Here is a 25953-nt window from a genome sequence, read left to right as displayed (position 1 = left end):
ACCAATAGCGTCCACTGCCTTTATGTAAAAACCAGTCCATTGAGGTAAGGAACATAGACCAGGGTTTTATTGAAATGGGATTTTTTACTTTAGTAATATTTTAGAGCTAAGGTTCACTAGACAACACCAGTGAGCACTTTTTATTACTCAAACTTAACTGTGTATCCGGCCACTTTGGGTTCAAATTCCTATGAGCAAATTACATACAGATGTCCAGATGCAAAATGTGGGTTTTGTGAACTTGTGCTTGGGACCTGCCATTGGTCAGAACCATTTTCCAAAGGGCCAAAAATTCTTTCTGGTGTGCTGTGTAACATGGTTTTGTACGCCCTCTTGTGTATTATATTTAACTCTATAGATTCATACAATTATTATGAGAGATTTTTGAGTTAAAGGCACTGGACACCCTGGTAAAAAAGTCCCAAAGACCAGCTCCATAGTGTATCTTAAAATATGCATAAACTAACAAACCTGTGAAAAGTTTGACTCAATTCGTCACCAAAGTTGCAAGAGATAATGAACATGATGAAAGAAAAAAAACATTCCTGTTGCAAAACTAGGTGTGCTTTCAGATGCCTAAAATTAGGGCTTCGGGTCTGAAGTCTTTTGATTGAGAAATTACGTATTTCTTAAAAACTACATTACTTCTGAGGGAGCCGCTTCTAACAATGTTTGATACTATCAACGACTCTCCATTGCTTGTTACCAAGTTAGTTTTAATGCTGATAATTATGTTTAGTAATTACCAATAGTGTCCACTGCCTTTATCAAACCAATCTTTGATTTGGTGCTATTTTATGATTTAATGCAAAGGTGATATAGAAGGTGATTTTTATATTGCACAAATTTGTATACACAGACTATTAATCGATGTCAATGAACTAAAGAAATTTCATAGATTTGTATAATTGCATGTATTTTTTTTAATGTTTTTTATTATGTTTTCTTTTCTGTGCGTGACATTTAAAATAACTGTATTTAAATAATTTTGAATTTCGTCCAAAAAGTATATCGGCTGAATTTTCGTGGAGGTTCTCTATGCATGATGTTAAGACTTTTTCACTTCGTCCATTTATGGATTTGCATTTCTCTTTGGATTTCTCAATTGCAATGCACAGTCAAAGTACAAATGTACTGGGTTTGTATTTATGTTGCTTTCTAAGTTTTAATACAAAAGCTCACTTTATAGACGGTATTGAATAATGACGTTATTCCATCAGATACCGTACTTGTCCCCATATCATTGCGTCTGTGAGCTTGTGTGTGCGTGTGCCATAGAAATCAACCCATAGATAGAATGATACTATTATACCTTTGATACAAACCAGGAATGCTAAGTGTTTCATTGATGTAAGCATTAAGACGCGCGTACAGCCTGTCCTACATTATGGCTACTTTCATCCCAACAGAAGGTTTTTTTGATACTGCCTATAGACTGTTATCATGGTGCAGCCATCTTGAAATTCTCCCATTGGTATCAATGTTATCAAACAGAGGCTGGAAGAACAAAATAGTCTGTTTCCTATTTGCAGAATGATATCAGTATTAATTATTGTTATTCGATATGAGGAACATGATAAAGATGGAGGCAGCATGATCAAGGTTTATACTGTTACCATGGTGCAGCCAACTTGAAATTCTCCTATTGATATCAATGTTATCAAACAAAGGCTGGAAGAACAAAATAGTCTGTTTCCTATTTGAAAAATGATATCAGTATTAATTATTGTTATTCAATACGAGGAACATGATCAAGATGGAGGCAGCATGATCAAGGTCTATTATTAAGTTCATACAAGTACCAATCCTTTAGTATGAAATACTCCTGTCTGATCGATGCTGTCAAAGTTGTCAGTTGTCATTATGGATTTGCATTATTTCATAATTGCAGAGCACAGATAAAGTACTGGGTTAGTATTTATCTATTTGTTGTACATGTATATAAGTTTTAACCCAAAAGTTCACTTTTTGTTAAGTTCATACAAGTACCAATCCTCCATAAAATACTCCGGTCTGATGCTGTTAATGTCAAAGTTGACAAGGAAAGACTCAAAAATCACAGCTGCTTATTTCAATTGCTGCTTTCAAATCTATGACTGCCCTTTATTCCGACAACCCTATGTTCAAACAGCACTTTGTTCCGAAGTTCTCCTCATGTATAAGGAAAATATAGAAGGAGTGTCAGAACGCAGGTGTGTAACCATCAATTCAATGCAGACTACAGGTTTGAAATTAATATACTCTTCGAAAAACCAATCATGTAATAATAATACCTTTGAAATGGGCCTTAGTTTATGTACTTATTTTCTATACTTTTTTTCTGTATTTGTATAAAGATAATGATTATTAAATTGTAGATAAATTATTAGTTCTAAAATTAAAAAATCATGTCAAGAATAACACTTAATGTTTTCTATTCTTTGACATATTAAAAGCAATAAAGATTATGGATTCTAACATTTCCTGAATAAGCCATGTGTGTTCTTGATAGATACTGAATCAAATTAATATTGCTACACAAATTTAACATCTATTATATTGCTGCGGTACCCGCTGCCAAAACATAGGATTCAAACTGTCTCTAGCTACTGGGCAATCTCGGTAGAACAGGTTCACATTAAACTACACTTTTTCACATTTCACATTTAAAAAAAAATACATAACATTTTTTGTTTATGTCTCTAAAATGTTAATATCGTGCTTTTTTTCGTAATAAAATATTGCTTGGGGCACAAAGTTAGAACCTGGTGAACTTATTTCAAATTGTTTTACCTTTTTTTAAAATTTTATTCATTTTTGTTAGCAAACAAATTTTCCAAATTGCGTACTCATACTTATGGCTGCATTATACCATATAAAAAAAAAAGATTCGCACACTTTTTTTATTAACAATTTGTACTTCACTATTGGGAAAGCTGACAAAAATAAAAGTTTAATATTGTGGTTCGAATTGATATAATTTAGGTCAACCTCAAGCCCAGCCAAAAAGATGAGGGGATAGAATTTTCTATCCCTTGTTCCTCAGATCCAGCAGAAAAGAGGAGGGGAGAGAATTTTCAATCCCTTGCTCCTCAAACCTGCCGAAAAGAGGAAGGGATAGATTTTTCTATCCTTTGCTGCTCAAACCAAGCAAAGAAAGAGGAGGGGACAGATTTTTGTTTCCCTTGGACTACAAACATGACAAAATGTGCGTTATCTGGAATTTATAAACTTTTTTTTTAATTGCCAGCTTCACAAAACTAGATTGATTTCTAAAATCTGGAGCATGTTTTTGAGGAATGGTCAGACCAAAACTGGACTTTGATCTGGGTCAATTCTCGGACCTGGAACTTTCTTCAGGGGCGACCCGTACAGGAGGTCAAACAATTAGTGGAGATTTTATTTGTAATTTAACTAAGTGGCAATGGATTGAAACTTTCGATAGGTCTACGATTTCCCATCTAGAACTTATTAGAAGGGCAAGAATAAGTTTAAAAGAAACCACTCAAAATGGTATCAATTTCAAAAGTTATTAAGAATTCGCACTGAATCATTCAATGCCAATTCTTGATAACTTTTCAATGAATGGTGACTCAGAGCATCGTCCAAGCGAGGGCGCTCTCTAACATAACCGCTAGTTCTGGTATATGGGTAAATTCCTTCATGAAACAGTCGTCGTAACTGCAGTCAATTAAAGCTCCGAACCCAACGAAAACTTCGGCAATCGATTGTGTACTTTTTGCTCGTATTATTATTGCATGGTGTACGGACGTGTAGTAGCTACACAGTACTGTGCGTGGAAGATTGATCAACAACTAACACTGAAGACTTTCTTCGGCTTCAGAATGGGCCACAATTTCGCCCAAATACTCCTACTTGTTACTTTGTACCTCCACACATTCTTGGCAGGCTCCTTTGGATCACAGAGACAGGGATGTTCCAGGGAACCAGGAGATTTTTCGGTGCCTAAACGGCCCGGTGACAACGGGTATAGGATTGCCATTTCGGGACATCCAGCGTTTTATGTTCCGGGGCAGGAGTACTTGGGTAAGTCAGTGCATTTCTACCTCCATGGTCAGTGCGTGTGGTGGTGAGTTTATGGTGGGATCATGTGGGATGAGAATGCATGGTCCATGGCCATGGGGGTTTACTTGCCGTTTGTTAAAATAAAGAGCTTGTAGCCACCTACTTCTAGAAACTATTTATAAAATTTATAGTTTCTAGAAGTAGTAGCCTCCAACCCCCTTCTAATCTTCGGATCCACATTTTCAAAGTGGATGCTGAATTATTGCAAAGTTAATTTTGTTTTTAAATTGTTAATAAATAAATACATTCATTTATTGAACATCTTTTTAACAGTTTGTAATAAATTTTATTTCTATTTTTGGGCACATGCCTTTTTTAAAAGTATTTGATGTAGTGTATTTTCCAGAACCGGCTTACTTTTACCATGGAGGTAGGCTTTTACTGTATGAAGCCGGCAGGTCGTGTGGCGACCTCTTATTAAATTTGGTGTGAACATGCATGAGTAGCTGACACTTACTTACTAAAAAGTCAAATGATATAATAGTCCACATCTTCGTAGCCAAGAAAAAAGATGAGACACGTGTGAGATACTTTCCGGAATTTCAATTCCTTCAGCTACTGGGGTTTCCTGGCAAAAATGACATGTGATACATCCGGCTGCCACTTTTATCTCCCTTAAGGCACTAATTACCATTTATGGTGATAATTTTACTTCAAATAATTGTTAGCATAAAAATAGTTGCGATAATGTAACCCTCCTCCTGTCGGGAGGAGGGTTACGTTATCGCAACTAGCATAAAAACTGACTTGGTAAAGCAATGGAGAGAGCTGTTGATAGTATACAACATTGTGAGAAACAGCTCCCTCTAAAAAGTAACATTGTTTTTGAGTCGGAGGAAATTTCTCACTCAAATAATAAAGTACTTCAGCTAAAGCCTTTTATTATGCATCTGAAAGCACACAAAGTAATGCAACAAGGTAGTTTATTATTCTATTGCAAATTTGATGACCAACTGAGCCCAAGTTTTTACAGGTTTGTTACTTTATGCATGTTTGGATACACCAAGTGATAATAATGGTCTTTGACAATTACCAAAGGTGTCCAGTGCCTTTAATGTAGGTCAAAATGAGGTAGTAGTGCAAAGTGTTTATGAGGTTTAAGAGTTGATGTTTACATTAACCTTGCATGCTCAATTCGCATGGGATTGCCTTTGTTGTTGACAAGGAATACTACAATTGGTCTACTTGTATTGTTGTCATAATAGTCTTTGAATAGGAAATAATACAATGACCACCAAGATTATCTCATCAAGGATTTTGCTTTACATTTGTGTAGAACCATGGAGGTAGAACTGTCAAGATTTGACGAATCAAACTAAACTGCGCCAATAAATCTAAACACTTACAAATGGTCAGATTTATCGGAACCTGAAATAGTATACAAAAATTTAATTGTTCGTTTCTATTCACCGTTAATTTCTGCACGTTTTGACACATCTTGTGTTGCGCTACGATGTTGTTTGGTGGATTTATGGACACTTGAGTGGCTTAAGGTCGAATTTCAAAAGTTGCAAAAGCCCCTATTCACCCCAATTCCAAAAGGGAACTCACACAAGCATCACACTCAGACAAAATCAAGACAAAAGACACAAACTCGTTTCGTTTACATGACCATGAAACTAATTGCTGTATCTTTAACTCTAAAACTGCTGTTATCCTGTCCTCCATTCTTGGTGTGTCCTCCATCATTGTCCTGAACGGCAAGGAGTCGTCTTCTCATACTCTCAATGATCTAGACCTCTGATCTGTCCCTGGTCAATCCCCTGCCATTTCCTGATCAGGATGCGTCGCAAACCCCTCGAGAGTGGTGTCAGGCTTTATGGACTTGTTCACTTTCTTCTGCTGCAGAAGTCACCCTCGGACGGCCACTCCTTGGCAGGTCGTCCACATTTCCCTGAGCTTGGTAGCGATTCCACCATTTACTGACCGTCGCTGGTGACGTTTTTACCTCGCATCGACGTACCGGCTTCTATCAAACCAACGATCCGTCCTCCTGTTTGGTCGTTTGAGCCATCTTTCCTGTTATCTTGAAACACCTTTCCCTGTCTTACCATTGTTGTATGCCTCCCATCTTTGACCCCTTTGCTTGGTTACTGACAAACAAACAAACAAACAAACAAACAAACAAACAAACAAACAAACAAACAAACAAACAAACAAACAAACAAACAAACAAACCAAGCATGTTGGATACCCAGCCCTCTGTTTTAAAGACACTGGACACTATTGGTAATTGTCAATAACCAGTCTTTTCACTTGTTGTATCTCAACATATGCATAGAATAACAAACCTGTGAAAATTTGAGCTCAATTGGTCATCAAAGTTGCGAGATAATAATGAAAGAAAAAACACCCTTGTCACAAAGTTGTGTGCTTTCAGATGCTTGATTTTGAGACCTCAAATTCTAAATCTGAGGTCTCGAAATCAAATTCGTGGAAAATTACTTCTTTCTCGAAAACTATGTTACTTCAGAGGGAGCCGTTTCTCACAATGTTTTATTACTATCAACAGCTCCCCATTCCTCGTAAACAAGTAGGTTTTTATGCTAATAGTTATTTTGAGTAATAGTGTCCACTGCTTTAATATAAATATTTAGGGCCTACTGTATAATTAGAAGAATCTCCAGCATGCATCTCTCCTGTGCATTGGTGAACTCAAGGAATTTACACAACTAATGATGGTGAGATTAAAAATAACATTGGATCTTCAGATTCGTTTAGCTCTCTCAGTCTTCATGTCCCAAGGTATCCACACAGTCTTTGGTTTCATTGCCACTAATTCGCAAGTAGACGCTTTTCTTATATCATTGTTGAATCTTCAGAAAGAACCAATAAATATGGTTACAATATTGACATTTTGCTATTGCTTGCTCGTCTGTGGACTTTGCCTTTAATGTAATTTGTTGTATTGTCAGAGATTAGAAAAATCCGAAATGTGTAGACAAAATGTCAATACAAGATCTTTGCAGCATCCGGTGGGCTTGTTTTGCTTGAGGAATGTTATTCAGTAGCTGGTTTGATTTTTTAAATGTCTTACATACATTGGACATGGTTTCCTGTTTTTATTTATTATAATTTTTTTTTTAAATCTAACTGTTGTCGAACAATGTCCGTCACTTACTTCTTAAGGTTTTGGGGCTACGCTGCTTGAAATGTAAAACTACATTACATGAATATGGAAATGCATTCGAAGTAATTTCTTCTGTTTTTTAAAGGCAGTGGACACTATTGGTAATATACTCAAAATAATTATCAGCATAATAACTTATTAGCATAGTAACGTGTAATAGGGAGAGGTTGATAGTATAAAACACTGTGAGAAACTGCTCCCTCTGAAGTGATGGAGTTTTTGAGAAAGAAGTAATTTTCCAAGAATTTGATATAATATGAGACCTCAGATCTAGAAAATCAAGCATCTGAAAGCGCATAACTCCGTGTGATCGATCTCTCTTAATGTAAAAGAGTGAAAAAGCACTCTTTGAAGAGCCATATAAAGGACAACTCTTTTTCGAGTGCTCTTCCACTCTTTTATATTGAAGTTTGCATATTTTTGAGTGATTTTTCACTCTGTCCTGGAGTGAAACCCCTCTAAAACAGTGAAATAACCACTACTCTTTTTGAAGAGCCATATAATGGACAGCTTGAAATGTAAAGAGTGGTGTTTTTCACTCTTTTACATTAAGAGAGCGACAAGGGTGTTTTTTCTTTCATTGTTATCTCGCAACTTGGACTACCAATTGAGCTCAAATTTTCACAGGTTTTTTATTTTGTGCATATTTTGGGATACACCAAGTGAGGAGACTGGTCTTTGTCAACTACCAATAGTGTCCAGTGGCTTTAAGCCATACAATTATTTATTTATTTATTTATTCTTAACCCTCAGGGGAGACCTCTCAGTAAAACACTGTTTTTCAGAGGTGCCTCCAGCAACTACAAAATTAAAACTAATAGAATTAAAAGCAATATTAAAAATAGAAAAACAGACATAAGAAGATTAAAATAATAACGGAATCCAAGACACAGGTTAAAATCTGGGCCAGCCAGGAAAAACACCACATAGTTACATACACCAATTTTCTTCACTCATGTAGTCATTATCTTCCTCTGGGAATGAGATTTGCAGTAAAAGTACATTCTTCAATATTTGGGGGTGTTTAAATGGTTGATAAAAACCAGCTGGAGCTGTTTCTAAATTCTAACCGGTTGTTTTCAGATAGCATTTGTGCGGGTTAGCCCATGGATGCATTACTACGCGCACAAATGCTATCCGAAAAATGTCTCATAAAAAAGCACCACACGTAACAGAGCTCAAGAACAACAGAAAATATTAGAAGTTTTGACAGAATTGCCTACTTTATTTTGCCTTCAGCTCAGGCCTTTATCGCAGGGCCACGAACTCCAGGGCTGGTTTTAAACGGCTGTTTAAGAACGAGTCACTGCTCTTAGTCTTTTATTCCCATTCATAAATGCCGATGACGACCCTGCAAGGTTTTTAAAACTCATACCACTCATTTATTCCCCTATACAATACAACTAGAGTTTTCTTGCAGAAAATTTTAATTACATTCATCTATTAACAGTATGATTCACTACTTGCATTGTGTATTTTTTAATTAAGACCAGCGACTGCACAATGCATGCAAGGTTCCATCCACTTATTGTTCTTTTCATTTAGTGAGATTTTAATTTTACTTAATTAGTCATGTATGTGAATTAGCTGCCAAAAAACTGACTCAATTTATCTTGCAGGTTCAAATTAAAATGAGGTCTGGGGGCCACTCAGAAATGATAAATGCTTTTGTGGTTTTAAATTCAGATGTGAAGATAAGGATGGTAGAAAGCTTCCCTTAAAATGTTACTTGTTGATGAGGCGCTGTAGTTTTTGAGAAAATGAGTAAAACAAAGTCATAAAAATAACTTTCGTCTTGGTGAAAATGACTCTCCTGAAAACTTTGTTCTGGGATTTTAACTTTTTGATCTTCAAAATCTTGACGACTAATGGAGCTGTAGCTTCTGGTGCAGGGAAATAAGGCCTACATCCTTCACAATAGGGATTAGTGTCATTGCCAAACAAATTCATCTACAAAAGGTATTAAAAAACCTTTCTATCTATTCATTTAGGTAAAAAAGAAGAAGATTCCATTTTATAATATAACCATAACCTACTGATCCTCTGCCCTCGCCACTGTAATCAATCAAAGTAAAGCGATAACTGACTGATCATTCTCTCACTGGCGTGTTACTCAGTCAGGATAGTTTTAATCGGCCAGAGATTCCAGTCTGTGTGTTATTGTTTATGGTCTCCCAATGCCATCATCAAACTGCTATCAGATGGAACTGTGTGTATTAAATCTCTTAAAGGAAAGGTACGACTACTCCGCATTCGTTCGTTCCTCCATTTAAAAAAAAGAATGGTTTTTGATAGACTAATCTTCAGGGCCCGATTTCAAGCAGCTGAGAATGTATACAAATTATATAAAATTATGCTTACCAGCCAAAATACCTTGTCACTTGTAAAATTTGCGACTGATATCCTCCCAATTTTTGCCAAGCAGACAAATGTTTTAAAAAGCGATATGTTCTGCATGCTTAAGAAGCTCTATGGAATTAGGCCCTATAGTTTACTGGAACAACCAGTTTGCGGGACTCTCCTCCCCAAAAGATGAACTCCTTATTGAGAAAAAAATGTAGTAATGATGGTGTAGTTTTTTTCAAGGAATTTGAACGCATTTAAAGTGAGCTTGTTCATGTTTTGGTAAATCAAGATCAAGAAGAAATCAAGTGTTTGGGATTAATGTTCCTGCACACGACAGCTTGGAATATTATTGCTTCAGACAATTAGGGCCAACAATTCAGAATGTAATTTAAAGCATTCAGAGTTGAAACTTTTCTGTTGTTAATTTGGATCACCATCAACCATTGCCTTTAATGGTTAATAGTTTAAGATAACATCTAAGCCTATCTGATATAAAGTGCAGCGCACAGTTTATAACCTTAATGTATAACAGTACAGAGACCTGAGTAATGTTATTGAAGTCAAATTAAATGTTTGGATACTGTGCTACATATATCAGCCGGAATTCCTCAAGATTGTGCTTATATTCACAGAGGCAATGAAAGCGAATGCGTCCATTCCCCCTGGCCATTGCCTTGGTGCCCTTGAAATGCTCCAGTAATAGGGTACCCTGACTAATGAGAAAATGCCTTGGTGCCCTAACCCTTGCCCTTTCAAAAACGAAGCATGCAGACCTGTTTTCAACAGCATCTCATGACAGTGTTTCATTTGTAGATTTTAAGTTTATTTTCTACCTCCATGGTTTAAACTATCAAATTCTGATATCAAATGAGCTGATAAACTGCAAAGTGAAAATGGGCAGGTTATCAGCCACCAATGGGGTTATAATGTATGTGGAATGGTTTTTTGGTTGGTAACCTTATTCTGGCAAGCATAACTTAATTTTGTTACCTCAGGCTTACTTCCAGATGGCTCACAACAAAGTATGATGCCTTACCCATTTCCATGTCTAGATTTCTAAATGTAACTCGGAAACAGCATGGAAACATTGAAGGTTACTTTCAGCTTTCGTACCATTGTGAGATAATCCACTTGTTCTTTTTTCTTTTTAAGTGAATGGGCCCCAAGGTCCAACAAGCAGCATGGTGTCCTACTCAATACACATATAATTTAGACCAGGTGCTAGTTCCCTAACTGGTTGTGATGTATTGAACGCAGAAACTGGTTTTATGGTTTTATGGTTTTATGTGCTCTAGGATTTTCAAGTGTTTTGGTTATATTTCTCCCCCTTCTGCCTGGCAGACCCATAGTAGGCCTATTGCTCTAGAATGAGTTTTACAATGGAAACAATTTGTGTTATTTATGCTTCCACAAACAGGCATGCAACTTTTCCTAGGATCAGCTGATTTCCTTTTTTCGATCTCAGTTTTACCATTCAAAATTAAAAAAATAATAAAGTTTGTAATTTCTTTTTTGTTTTTGGTGAAGTAACAGTTGCGTGCCTGCACAAAAGGATATCTTGTCAAGTTCATTTCAGTTTCATTTTTTTTTTTTTTTTAATCAAAGGGAGCCTTAAATTTTAAATGGTTATGAATCAGAAAAAATATGCCAGGGATAGACAATAATATCAATAATATCGAAGTCTTATATATATAGCGCACGTATCTACCAAACAAGGTACTCAAGACGCTGAGTATATACAAACTTTCAGAAAGATAGGTTATTGCAGTGATGAATTCTGAGACCCATTATTTAGCACCGTATAAGGGTTTACAAGGTGCTACGGCGCGCATACAGCAGCCACAGCCAGGAATACCGGGGCGAACCCCTTCTCTTTTCGATTAGTGCACTGGGTTCTTTTACATGCGTTACACAACACATGGGACCAACGGCTTTACGTCCCATCCGAAGGACGAAGCAATGGTTAAGTGTCTTGCTTAAGGATACAAGTGTCACGGCTGGGGATTCAAACTCACACTCTGCTGATCAGAAACACCAGAGTTTGAATTCGGTGCTCTTAACTGCTCGTCCACGACACTTCCATGTATTATTTTCAAACAAAATTATTGTTTAATATTCTTGCCAAACAAACTTTGAGGAATAGATGTTGTCACCAATGAAATGTTGTAAACTAATGTTTAAAACCATAGAGCAATTGCTCTAAGGTTAAACCACAGAGGAAAAGCTTCCTCCATGGTTAAACAAATATTATGAATGTCATACAAACTGCAGGGTAAGAACTTATGGTTGGCCTTCTTATAATCTGGTTCTGTTTCTGGTTAGAACTGGTTCTGGTTCTATACCACATATTCTCCTCATATCAGGATGTACCCGTAGGCCTACATGTCGTCGTAAGTGACTGAGCAGAATGAATCATCAAAAATTTGCTAAAAACTTACCTTTTCTGTTAAAAATATAACTGTAAATCACATTTGAACATGTTTATGGAAAGCGCGCTATATAAATACATAATGATCATGATTATTATTATTATTATTTTCTTAATCAAGGAGGAAAGAAAGACAAATTTATTTTGGAAACCAGTTAGGATGATCATGAGGTCATTCCTAAAAAAACAAAAAAAAACAATGATACATTTATTTAATTCCCTTCAATTTCCTTTTTCAAAAAGAAAATTAATTCTAGATTGTTGTTGTTTCAGCAGTGTTTGTTTACCTTGAAAGCATCCTCATGCAAATGTTTTTCGGAGAAAGAAAAACAAATCTCATTAAAACAAACATTGTGATTGAATGATAATGAAGAACGACCAGTATTGATTGCTTGTGTTGTCCACAAAGATTTACTCAGCCTCTTACTCACGGGTACTTAATTCACTGAGGTATAGTGCAGTGGCTACCCCTGGGGATCACCACCAGACAAAAATGTAATATTGTGCCCTGTATAGGCCTATGTGTACATAGGCCTATAACCAGGCTAGCAGTGCTAATGCAATAAAAAATACTTGAATTATTCCAAGCTTAAAAATTCATCATAATCCGTGTATTTGACTAGTTTTTACATGACGATCAGTCGAATTACATGTAGACATTCATTTGAAAGTTAAAAAATTAAGAGTAAAATCTTTTTGCAGCACCAATTGATAGTAACATACCTCCATGTACTAACCATGGAGGTAGAATTAGAAAAGAAAGATGAATATTGTGAATAGAAACATTCAGCAAGGTATTTGTATGGGCATGGCAATACTGTTTTATAGCAGTTTTGGTCTAGGGAACTTCCTTGCCAGGGATTAATAAATGATTTCTTTAACACTGCTTCCCAAGCCAAGTCTCTTAATCAAAGGATCCAGCACCTTTCTTTGTCTACCGATTAAGTGTGTAATTTGCAGTGACCATCAGGGCGTAATTTCATAGACCTTGATGAAAGGCACTGGACACCTTTGGTAATTGTCAAAGACTAGTATTCACAACAAAGGCATACAAAAACTGTGAAAATTTAGACTCAATTAGTCATCGGAAGTTGCGAGAGATTAATGGGGAAAAAAAACACCCTTGTTGCACAAGTTGTGTGCTTTCACTTCAGATGCTTGAATTCGAGACCTCAGTCAGCTGAGATCTCAAATTCAATTCAAATATTTTAGTGAGAAATGACTTCTTTCTCAAAAACTGCTTTACTTCAGCTGTTTCTCACAATGATTTAGACTATCACTATCTCTCCATTGCTCGTTACAAAGTAAGTTTTTATGCCCTCAATTATTTTGAGTAATTACCCATTTCTTTAGCATAATTACATACTACTCGGTAAACCTTACAAAATTCTGTGTTCAGTCGGTACTTAGAACGAACGTCTAAAAATACCCACTGCATTTCTGTCTTGTGACTTCTGCACACAGGCCTCAAGATTTTACCAAGTAAGTTTTTATGGCAACAATTATTTTGAGTAATTACCCATTTCTTTAGCATAATTACATACTACTCGGTAAACCTGACAAAAATCTGTGTACAGTCGGTACTTAGAACGAACGTCTAAAAATACCCACTGCATTTATGTCTTGTGACTTCTGCACACAGGCCTCAAGATTTTACCAAGTAAGTTTTTATGGCAACAATTATTTTGAGTAATTACCAGTTTCTTTAGCATAATTACATACTACATGTTTTCGGTAAACCTGACAAAAATCTGTGTACAGTGGGTACTAAGAACTAACGTCTAAAAATACCCACTGCATTTCTGTCCTGTGACTTCTGCACACAGGCCACCAGATTTTATCCAAATAAAAGCTGTGCACACTACACTTTGATATCAGTCGGTCCTCATTGTGTGCAGGATGATGAATTGCATTAATTCTATCTTCCAGCTCAACTGTGAAACGATAATCCTGAGGGGGAATTAAACAGTCATCTAATGCTTACCCTCAACTAGAATTGGTACTTTACTCACTGCCTCTGGCTTCTAATAGCTAGGCTTCAAAGCGGGGTTCGGAATGGTGATTGTTGTTAGAGAACATTAAGACGTGCCTTACACACATTTCTTCCTTAAATTACCTTTCTCCCTGCATTGAGGCTTTCTTCCTTTACAATTTTCCTCTTCGTTCGGGCTTTGTTTTCTCAGAAATAAAGTGGATTTGGTTTATCGCCTTTGGCAATACTGCCATGCTGTTATTGTGAACATTCATCATTTCTTTATTTAAACTTACTTTTACAGCAATGTTTTGTTTTCTTTCTTTCTTTACAGTTTTTCCATTCTTTTCCCGGGAAATAGAGTGGATTTTGTTGTTAAGGCCTTTGGCTATACTTCCATGCTTTATATTATTGTGAACATAAATACTATAAATTGTAATGCTTCTCCAAGTGGCTAAATTCAAAGTTACTTTTACAGCAAGGTATTTTCTTTTCTTTCTTTCTTTCTTTTTTTCATTTCTGCTCTCAAGAATAATTTTGGATTCACTTTTTGTTTTACTTCTTGACAACTTTGCTAGGGAAAGTAGACACTGTTTTCCAGTTATCTTGGCTCAGTCCAATATTGATTCATCATCAACTTTTTGCGGGGAATATTTTTTATGATGAGGGAAATTTGACTAACTTCATCATTATTAATTTAGGGCATGGCCTTTGACACCATTGACCACAACGTTGTATCTTGTATGGACTCCAGGATTTGTATAGGAAGAAACTAAATATAAATAGAAAGAAACTATAAATAAATAGTGAACTTGCGGGTACAACCATGTGTAAATCTCTTTGATGTTTCAATATTCTACTCTGCTCGTCTTCAGGAGATTCGCAAGTTAGTTTACTATTGATTTATAAGTAGGATTTGAAACTTTGCATGGTGGAAGTAAGATATAGAAAAGTTTGCGGTAACACCATGTAATAACAATCTCTCAATGAGTTGGGGTGGTTCTGAAAGGAACCGTTGGATTAACTCGACGTTTCGATCAGTATGCTCTGATCGTCTTCTGGAGAAAAGAACCGTTGGATTAACTCGACGTTTCGATCAGTATGCTCTGATCGTCGAGTTAATCCAACGGTTCCTTTCAGAACCACCCCAACTCATTGAGAGATTATTATTACATGGTGTTACCGCAAACTTTTCTATATATTGATTTATAATTTCTTTCTATTTATCTACACCATGCAAAGCTTCAAACAATACTTGCATGATTTTTGTTGACTTTCAAAGTAAGATACTAGTGTCAATCTTGTTTGCATTGCAGACCACAATTGGATAGTTAGAGTAACTACTTGCCTTTAAATGAAATGCTTGAACATGATCTAGAAAGTTATCCACCAACATCCAGTTCTCACTTTATTTTTATATTCGGAAAAAAACACTGAGACGTAATGCATGCGTTGTAAGACCGTATGTTCACATACCCCCTGATCGTGCACAAAATCCCTGATGAAGCATCAATCTATTTTTGTAAACAATTTGCGTGTATTTTTCCCGCTCTACTACTACAGGGTGATCACGGAGCACTATTGACATGCTTGTTTTTATAATCATAAATGCGTAGGCATACAATGGTCTGCGGACAGACGGACGGCCATAGGCAAGAGGTCCAAATTGATTGATTCAATAAGATAGTTTTCCCCCCTGTAGCTGTAATAATAACATTCAAGACAGAAATGGTCTCAAGAGCACTTAGTACAGTGGGTTTAAGAAGAAGATGCCTCGCTCCCCCTTCGCCTCTCAGTAAGACATTGTCAAGACGCTGAGAGATACGCAGACATTCACACCTTGAAGGAGCAAATAAAAACTCCGGGAGGAGGAGTCTGAGCACCAGAAAGAGGAAGAAGATGCCATCCTCTGTCGGGCGGGCGGGAAGGTTTCTGGAGTTATTGATTGTTAGAAGTAGTAGCCAGTGTCGGTCTTTATTGAACTCTGTCAGGCTCGGACAATGTGTAAATATTCAGTGATCGGTGAATGGATTTTTGAAGTTGAAACATGTGGAGAAAATTATTATAGCTTGAGGGTAGATAATTTTACATTTCAGGAAATTGTTAAGTTATCATTGTGTTTTTAAGCCAGAGGGTTAGTTGTCTACAGGTGTCACTCTGACCATCTTAACTTTGGCACGGTTTGATATTGTCGTGTGTTTCCTTGGACTTTTATCAGTTTTAGGAATTCAAATGAGATAAAATAAACTCTCTGTTTTCCCTCCATGCTTAGATACACTGGTGATGGTCTTTGAAAAAAGACAACCGTACTTCGTCTGCTCTGGACTAAATTTAAAGGAACATTTAGTGCAATTTCTACAGTCTCATAAAATTGCTTTTATTGCATATTTTTAGTCTCTGGAAAGAGCCTATTAATTTCTCGCTACGTTACTTCAGAGGGAGCTGTTCCTCACAATGTTTAATACTATCAAAAGCTCCCCATTACCATTAGTATGGGTTAACCCCCAAAAACTAACACCCCTATTACTCGTTACCAAGTAAGGTTTTATGCTAATAATTATTTTGAGTAATTACCAATAGTGTCCACTGCCTTTAATGTAATTGTTTTTTTTACCATGCTAAGTTACAGGTTCGTTCTCCTTGGCTCATGCTATTTCTTTAAATATACATGAATTCGGACCATACAATGTGCCAACATTTTCAGCCGTTGTTGTTTAAGAGATTTAAGATCAAATCACAAAACCATAAAATAAAGCCCTTTAAAAGATACTCCAGATTGAACAGTAGAGTTTTTACAACTCTAAACACAAACATAAAATATATAAAAAAAAACAGTCCAATGACATCATTTCTTTCTTTCAGTGTTCTTAGCAAAAACTTACACAGCATTTCTGTGCAGGGCCCAATTTCATAGACCTGCTTAAAGATGCTATGTCAGATTTTTGGCCGATTTGACCCAAAAATGTTGATTTAAAATTCAACAGGTATTTTGATGGGGGTCGAGAAAGTTACAAGCTTCATTTGAGCCATTGATCGAAAAAGTCTGCCAATTATTAGTAGCAGTGAAATAAAGTGCTCAAAATTAGTTTTTGTCGGGATCCCGACAATACATCACACTACCAATTCTTATGTGTTTTATAGGAAACGCTTTACATTTTTGTCATGGTTCCTGAATATTAAAAGTAAAATTTAAACTTTTTTTCGTTTGAGCGGTGATACTCTGTGAAATACCATTCACTCAAAACAATTTTTTTTTTTATGTTTGGGGCCAAAAACCTGACTTAGCGTCTTTAAGCACCAGGAGTAGCTAAAGACAGTAAAATTATGCTTATAAGAATAAGTTTACCAGCTAAACTACCATGTCACAAGTACAATTTTTTGACTGGTATCCTGCTCATATTTGCTTTGCAGAACATGTTTCAACAATGTTTTCTGCTTATTAAGCAGCTCTATGAAATTGGCCCAGAAGGCCCCAAGAGTCAAGTGTACTTGTGTGTATGCTTTTTTGATAATTCTGTTTTGGGAAATTGAATAAAAATAGCACTACTGTGCCATACAAATGTATTTTCTGGTTTAGACGGGGTCATTGCAACAAAAGGTTTTAGTATTGTTTGAAGCTTTGCATGGTGTGGAGACATAAGAAGAACTATAATTAAATATTCATAAATACCTCAGACAGTTCCGCTATTCCTATTGTTGGAGAGCGCGTCACGTGGGTGTGTATAAACCTTTGTTTATGACCAGTAAAAAATGTTGAAACATGGGCATGACACGCGAGCTTGCACCTGTTCTTATAAGACAGTGTCTTCATTCCTATTGGTCGAGAGCAACGGCTGAAACAGATCACGCCACATCACGCGATATGCGCGACGCACACAGCATTCCCTTATAAGGAGGTGTTTACCCGAGGTGTTGTGTTGAAAAAAATCATTGAACAATTATAATTTTTGCATTTATTTTACTTTTTGACCAAAAAGTGTTGATGTTTTTGACCGAAAAGGTATTTATGAATGGGAATCAAAGTGTGTTGAATCGGTTTTCTACTAGTGGTTTAAACCCTCTGAGGCCTGGTTCTTGATAATTTACCTCGACTTCGTCTCGGTTAAATTTGTTGGGATTAAACCAATAGTTGAAAACCTCTTCACCACACATTGATTCCCTTAGTAAACTTGCCGGTACAACCATGTGTATATCTCTTAGGGTCAGTGTTGGCTCTGAAAAGAGCTGTTTCGAACAGTATACTCTGCTCGTCTTCAAGAGAAAGGTTATAGGCTGACATTTACATTCCTGATGAAAACAATCTTCCTACTTTCCCCCAATGGTATACTTTCATGGCAGTGGTTGGTTTATTATTCATGCTGAAGAAGTAAAAAAAAAAAAGGATAAAGACTGTAGACAGAGAAAGAGAAAACAAGGAAGTAGCGTCAATCTTGATACCCCTAGAGTGTTTTAATGAGTTGAAGATGCCGACTCACGATCACAATATCTGCCAAATTCCCTTGGTAGACTTCCAAACAGTAATTATTCAGCAAATGTACCGACTCTCTGTTCCCCCTTTTTCTGGAACTTCTCTTTATTATTGAGAAATAAATTCCGCCCACGAAGCCGTAATTCCTGATTCCACTGAGGGGATGTCAGCTCGCACTAATACCGAAGTGTGAGAATCGTGCCCCATGCTCTGTCAAATTCAATGGTGGGCCTCGCTAAAAAATATCCATTAGGCTGATCAAGCTGTTTTCTCTGAGGAGGTCTGCTGATCGGTGTTTGTTGAGTCCCCCACCCCCTATCCCTATCTCCTTTAAACAGTTTCTGTAGTGCGCGTGTTTGAGCCTGGGCTTGATTTCCCCCATTTTCTTCTGACTAAAATGTACTTTTTTATATAAGAGCCATGTCCGAACCCATTGAAACACATCTTGATCAATACAGTTAACAAACAGAGTATGCACTTACAGCCACATGTGTTGTACATACCACATTGTCATGTACTTATTGTGTACCTTGTTTCTTTGTCTAAAACTAAAAGTAAAATGTACATCGTCTGAGTCAAACCAAGTTCCCATCCTCATATATTCTGTAGCCCCCTTATTTTGTCTTTCTTTTTTCTTTATTTTTTTTTATTCCATAGGCCTTAGCAAAAAAAAGAAGCCCTGTAGCCCCTTCTAACAGTAAATAAATTTCCCTGTTAAATTCTCTTGACAATTTGGTTAACCTTTTCACACTTGCATTCCTAACCTGGGTAAATTTCCAGGGAATAAGCTAGAGGGTGTTTTCTTGGAAAATGGCAACCTCTGCTGAGGGTTAAGATATCGGTAACCTGGTGTTGGCATACTGAGTGGTCAACATTCCAAGGGAAATTATTTTGAGATGGCAGTTGGGTTTAAATTCCCTGGGAATTTCCTGGGTTTTTCCTCTTCTTTGGAGCTTGGTACTGATAGTGTGAAACATGGTTAAAACATGTGCAGCGAATGATTTCCCTTGTACTATGTATAGCGTATGCCTACACAAATTGGATTAGTTTCTACTAAAAATCATGATTTGCTACTCAATATTGGCATTCAGTGTGCAGGAAACAAGTTCAGTTTAAATTTGTTGCTACGCAAAACGGCTGGACGGAATCCTTCCCATATAGTAGAAATTCTGCCAACTCCACTGCGTCCAATCATCTAAGATGCCCACACATCTCCAATCTTCATGTTTGCGCCTCTAGAAAAACAAGTCTGTTATTCAATCATCCAGTGCTTGCTTATCTATAAAGATATTTCTGCCTCGGGAAAATCGAGAAACTGACGGAGAGATTCACCTCACAAATAGAAATGTTTGAAGTTCCAATTTGGCCAGCACATTTTGTTACTAATTTGAGACCATTGTGACAAACCATTCCTCTAACTGCGTACATTCGTAGTATGGACAGAATTAGTGTGAATGGTTTGCCCTTGATTATGAGAGGTAATACTGATGGAAACTTATTGAGTCATTGGATTGATGCTTTCTGAGCCCCCAAGATTCTGCAGTCTAAGGTCTTGGCCTTGGTGCCCCTTCAAAAGTTTCCCATTGACTTGCAGATTGCCCAATGGAAGTGCCCTTTGCAAAATGAAAATGGCCTTGCCCTCTCAAAAAGGAAATTCCAGGTCTGCATATTTGTTCACGTTGCATTGATGTTTTGTATTAAAATATGCTAAATGATATGAAAATGTGTACAATAAATTCAAATAGGAAACATAAAAAACGGATATATTGAGACAAAAACTGATTACTTTACTGACAATTTTAATTTACAGTATAATGAAAAATGCACAATAGTTGTACCATGGTTGTGATGCAGCCTCTGCCTGTTCAATCAGGGTGACCAACAATGACATGCATTATAGATTGAAAGAAATAACATGCGATGAGTAAGGGACCCTTAATTGATTGTATGTATTGCTTCATTTACATAATTAATTTGCTGACGTAACAATTTGGAGTAGGTATGTGTTCTTAAGAAAACAAACTGAAATCACTTCCTCTAAGGATACTGTGCCATTTAAGTGTGATTGTATTATGTTGTGTGGGCCCTTTAATTTTGTGCTCTGCAGGGTGCTTTAAGCGAAGAAACCTGTGGTAAGCAGGGTCACAAGCCTTTTTGAGATATATGACGGACACAATACTACAACACTTTTCGGTTTGGGTAAAATTGTCTGTATATACACCCAAATCACACGGTGTACTCCTAGTGCAGGCATGCAACTTTTCCTTGGATCAGCTGATTTCTTCTTTTTACAATCTCAGTTTTACCATTCAAAATTTAAAAATACTATACAAAGTCTGACATTTTGTATTTTCTTCTTTTTTTTGGGTGAAGTTACAGTTGCATACCTGCTAGTGTCCACCATACCTCAAAAGGGCTCATGAAATTGGGTCCTGACCATACAATTAATAATGATAATTAGCTATATTTGTATAGCGCTGTATCACTGAGTAAGTCTACGGGCTCAATAGGAATAAAGACAACAACAGGGATAAAATACCTACAGAAGAACAATTAGTGGTAAATCGTGGACTGTCCTGCTTTTTAACTACTGTACTGTATCTGGGCGAAAAGGTGGAAAATCGGCTGGGACTACTACTTTGCTCTAGTGGATCGAGGGGACTTCTCACCATGCAATACCTCAATATCCCATATAAGTTTATAAATGTTGTCTTATCTTTCTGACAGTCACCCTGAGTAGTACTCCACCAGTTTCCTTCCGTGAGTTTACCTTCGCCTGCCTCCTTGTTGCAGATGACACTACCCCGGCCGGACATTTTGAGGTAAGCCCAAACATGATTTTCATTTTATACATTTTGATTTGTGGAACCTTGACATCAGTTTACTAGAAAGAGCAGTCTTTTTTGTTCAGGGGGTTTCATCGCCAAACCAAGAAGATTCAGTTACCCTTTTTTTTATTATCTTGCTACATGATTTTTCTTCTTTTCAGGACAGTCGTGTCTTCCCTTACAAATGCTTTTGAGAAACTGATACTTTTAGTTGGTTTTTAGATGCCTTTGCCTTGATTTGTGTACATTGGAATCAGAGCTTAGAGTTGTTTGCTTATCACAAGAAACAGACAAAGAAAACTGAATTCAAGACGAGATCTTCCTGTAGTTTCCTCACGTCTTGCTCAGGATTCTTCTTCCCAATCTTACAAAGCCTGTAAGCACAAAAAGATGTTAAGCATAACAAATATTGCTTAGCAGAAACAGGTTACCAGCCATTGCTCTATTAAGTTGCATTGCTGCGACTGGTGTCCCACTTAGTTTTGGCTTTGCAAAGAGAGTTGCTAGTAAGCTATAAGAGGTATTTTCTGTTAAAGGCAGTGGACACTATTGGTTATTACTCAAAACAATTTTTAGCATCAAAAATTACTTGGTTACGAGTAATGGAGAGCTGTTGATAGTATAAAACATTGTAAACAACGGCTCCCTCTGAAGTAACGTAGTTTTCGAGAAAGAAGTAATTTTCCACAAAATTGATTTCGAGACCTCAGATATAAGAATTTCAGGTCTTGAAATCAAGCATCTGAAAGCACCCGACTTCGTGTAACAAGGTTTTTTTTTCTTTCATTATTATCTTGCAACTTCGACAACCAATTGAGCTCAAATTTTTACAGGTTTGTTATTTTATGCATATGTTGAGATCCACCATATGAGAAGACTGGTCTTTGACAATTACCAATAGTGTCCAGTATCTTTAAACAGCTTTTATAATGGAAATGGTCCTAGATTGTAATGGACCATACGTAGCTATAGGCCATCTTTCTGGTCTACCATGTACATGTAGTTCAATAACACCAAACCGAGGCCGGAAGCAATAATAGTATGGCAGGGCTGTATGCTTCATTTTTGAAAGGGCAAGGGCACCAAGGCATTTTCTCCTTAAAGAGGGCACCCTTTGAGGAAAAGTTAAACTTCTACTGGAGCATTTCAAGGGCACCTAGGCAATGACAAGGGGGCATTGAGGCAGTTGCCTTTGTTGCCTCCGTGAAGTTTCAGGCCTGGTCTGGTGCTAATGATAGAACCAAAATTATATATTTTTTTTCTCCAGAAGAAGATCAGAGCATACTGATCGAAACGGCGAGTTGAAACTAATGTTTTTTTCAGCACCACCCTTAAGCCCGGTTCATACTTCCTGCGAATGCGAATCTTGACGTCACAAATTTGCAACGAACAATTCGAAGCAGTTGAACTCTGCTCTACTCCCTTGCGAATAATTGCTGCGAAAGGAGGGTGTGACGTCCCATTCACGTCAAATTCGCTTCGCATTCGCAGGAAGTATGAACCGGGCTTAACTCATTAGAGACAGTCATAACATGGTGTTACCGAAAAACCTTTCCGTATGAAATTAGAGCTGTTATTCGCATTGTGGTAGATAGTAAATGTGGAAAAAATTGATGGGGTTTGAAGTGTGCACGAATGAAGAGTTAAATGAACCAGACTGCCTTAAGTTTATTATGGTTTATTCATTAGGATGCCAGATTACAATCTGAAAGAAGGACGTGTGACCATCACCTCATACATACTGTACATTTGAGTCCTTCCTCCATGGTTACACACACATGTACATCATCTACCATTTCATGAGCGCCGTATTAAAAAGGGTGATTTGCAAGTGTCTACCCCAAAGTGTCACAAAGTCACTCAGTGGGGGATTAGAAAAGCAGGACTGAAAAAGTAGTAGCCTTATGGTTCAGCGGGAGTCCCTACAGACATTTTTGGGTTCTCAGAATCATAAGGCTGTAATCCGCCAAGGGTATTGGGTGCGGAATTTAGTTCGCAATCTGAGAAATTCAGTTCAGTGTTAGGCAGTGCTTAGAAATTGCATACGGTGTCAGATGAATTTGAAAAATTACAATTTAGATTGGTTTTATGGGATTTGAGGCATTGCATGGTAAGGTATCAATATATATTACATGTACATGTAGGTTTGCGATAACACCAATTGTGTATCTACTTGCTGGGTAGATAATGTTCTTTTGAGAACGGTCTTGCATAAAATATTCTACTATGGCGCAGTAGATCTTTCAGACGGATGACTTCTCAGTTCTGAAAAGAACTGTCCTGCTGTTTAACTACTACGGAAGGTAGGAAATTGGCTGGGACTACTACTTTTGCTTAAGTGGATCGAGGGGACTTCTCGTTATCAACTTTACTACCGGGGAGTGAGTTCTTAATTGGTCTTAGATTGGGTTTATATAAAAGGAATTGGTTCAGACATGTGTTTGTACACAAAGTGTTTAATGTTTAAACAAGGAAGATCTGCAGATTGGTTTTTCAAAATTTGATGGAAAAGCGTTAGAGTTCAAAGTGTTCATCTTAATACCTTGGCCCAATTTCAAAGAGCTGCTTTTAAAGAAGAACAAAATTGCTTACAAGTTGTAGCTGACTTCAGATCATGTTTTTAAGATAGACAGATAATATGATCAGATAATGTTGCGTTATTTTTTAGGTTACACGCTAAACTCAAAGTGTAGAACTGATAGATAAAATGGTTTATTAAAAAACTGTCCTCGTAGCACAATGGCTGAATTTTCAACAATTTTCAGTTTACAAAAATTACTAATTGAAATAAAAAAAGGAGACTGTGAGTAGAACACTATTAATTAAGCCACAATTTCACTTTTCAAATAATTTTATTGCAAATCGGAAAATAAAAAATAGGTGGAATTTAGCCACACTTTTACATTTAAAAACATTGCGTATTGAAATCAAAATGACATTTAAATCAAATAGGGTGTGGGTATAAACCACTCCGGAATCATTCAATTATGTATGTTTCTTTTCTGGGGTAAGTTATAAATCTTTCATTCGTTGCATTCCTATAAGACCCTGAACTCAATCTGTCAAGACTGTAGGAGACTGTAGGAGAAAAAAAGACACACAAACGGTCGTGAACAATCTCTTCTCACATTGTCATGGCTTTATACTGATGCCGTGAGATTTGGAGCGAGTAATGACGTGTTGAGTGTGTGGGGAAATGCGATACGGTGTTAATTATTGATGCAGCGAAGCAATTTTGTGAGCTACTCTCTGTTACACAGTGTTATTGAAAATAATTTATTTGTAGAGTTGGGAAATGGAAGGACCTAATCACAGAGTCATGGGTAGCAGGGTTTTACTGTAGCTCACAAATTGGAAATGTATAGAATGTTAACAATTTTCGTAAATTGAGAACAGGTTTGGCGTTCTGTACACCTACAAAATTGAAAATCGAGTGGCTCCCATAGTATATTTTGTTGAAATAATAACAGCAAACGCTTACTTGTTTAAAAGTGAAGCAGTGCCCTGTTTAAAAACATAGTTTCTTCCACTTTACTGTATATTTCTTCTATAATTATTTTTACTGCAGTCAAGGCATGTACCCAAGTTTTCAAAGCTGACTTCCCAAACTTGATTTTTGTGAACAAAGCCAAAAAGTCTCTGGCCTGTATGCTTCGTTTTAGAAGGGCAAGGGCACCAAGACATTTTCTCCTAAGTAAAGGGCACCCTCTGAGGAAATTGTAAGATTCTACTGAAGCATTTTAAGGGCACCAAGGCAATGGCCAGAGGGCATGGAGGCAATCGCCTTCGTTGCCTTCTTGAGTTAAGACTATGCCAAGACTTGAACCTGTAACCCCGGGATTAATGACCGATGCTCCCCATCAACTGAGATATCTGGCCCAAATGTTGGTGGTCTCCCTACTTTTTCTTGGGTCAAAGTCTTTGTTTGGGGTGCCAGTCAGAAGCCATTCAGCATTTACATGTAACTGCTGTATAACCCAGCCAATGATTTCACAAAGACTAGGATTAATCCTACCTCGAATTCGGATGAGTTAAAGGACGGGTAACTCGTCCTAACGATGGTTTCAATGCCTCCTAATGTCTATGGATATACGGAAATTAACTCGTCCTAAGATTAGTCCTAAGTTAGGAAGAGTTTGGTGAAATCGACGGAAGGGATCACACCCAAGTTGACGATACTCCCCGGGAAGCGACAGTAGAGGGATCACCTGCATGAGCTGCAAATTTTTGAATTTTCATTTTAAGAGGTTACATGGTGTGCTGTAATCAACACAAATGCTTTACCAGTACTGTACATGGTCTGAAAATTGTGCCGATTTAATCTTCCCCAGACTCAGCGAGGGTTTCAGCGTGGAAATTGACAATCAAGTCACCGAATACAAATCATAATATGATCCGAAATCCATAAAACTTTGACAAATTGAGACTTTATGTTTGATTGCAGGTGTTGATACATGTATGTTGGTTGAATGTACAGACAAGTTATGTGGCTGCCAGTGTCAATTGTCATCATGTTTTCCTTGATTTAGTGAGGTGAGATGAAATAACAGATGAAATGTATGACGAGTCGAAAAAGAAAACAAGAGAGAAAGAAAAAAAGTAGGCTGATTTGTAACAGCATGATGAAATTAAAGCGTGAAATTCCTGATGATATGTGCTCAGACAGGCTTTCGGTCTTTCACCATCAAGCTCAATTTACATCTACAATACCATAGA

At 37.0% G+C, this 25953-nt stretch overlaps 1 protein-coding gene across 1 annotated transcript in view; it reads left to right on the top strand.

Moving 5' to 3' along the window:
• Positions 1 to 3702: 3702 nt before the first annotated feature.
• LOC117291773 (spondin-1-like) overlaps positions 3703 to 25953 on the top strand; it is a 39386-nt gene continuing 17135 nt past the window's right edge. Inside the window, exons 1-2 of the mRNA XM_033773677.1 lie at positions 3703 to 4026; positions 21137 to 21231. Of these exons, the coding sequence (XP_033629568.1) occupies positions 3738 to 4026; positions 21137 to 21231 (384 nt within the window). The 5' untranslated portion in view covers positions 3703 to 3737. The remainder of the gene's footprint in view (positions 4027 to 21136; positions 21232 to 25953) is intronic.

This window comes from Asterias rubens, chromosome 6 (genome assembly GCF_902459465.1).
Source record: "Asterias rubens chromosome 6, eAstRub1.3, whole genome shotgun sequence".
In the NCBI taxonomy this organism is placed as follows: domain Eukaryota; kingdom Metazoa; phylum Echinodermata; class Asteroidea; order Forcipulatida; family Asteriidae; genus Asterias; species Asterias rubens.
Note: the sequence above shows the minus strand (reverse complement) of the source record. Positions and strands in the feature narration are given on the sequence as shown.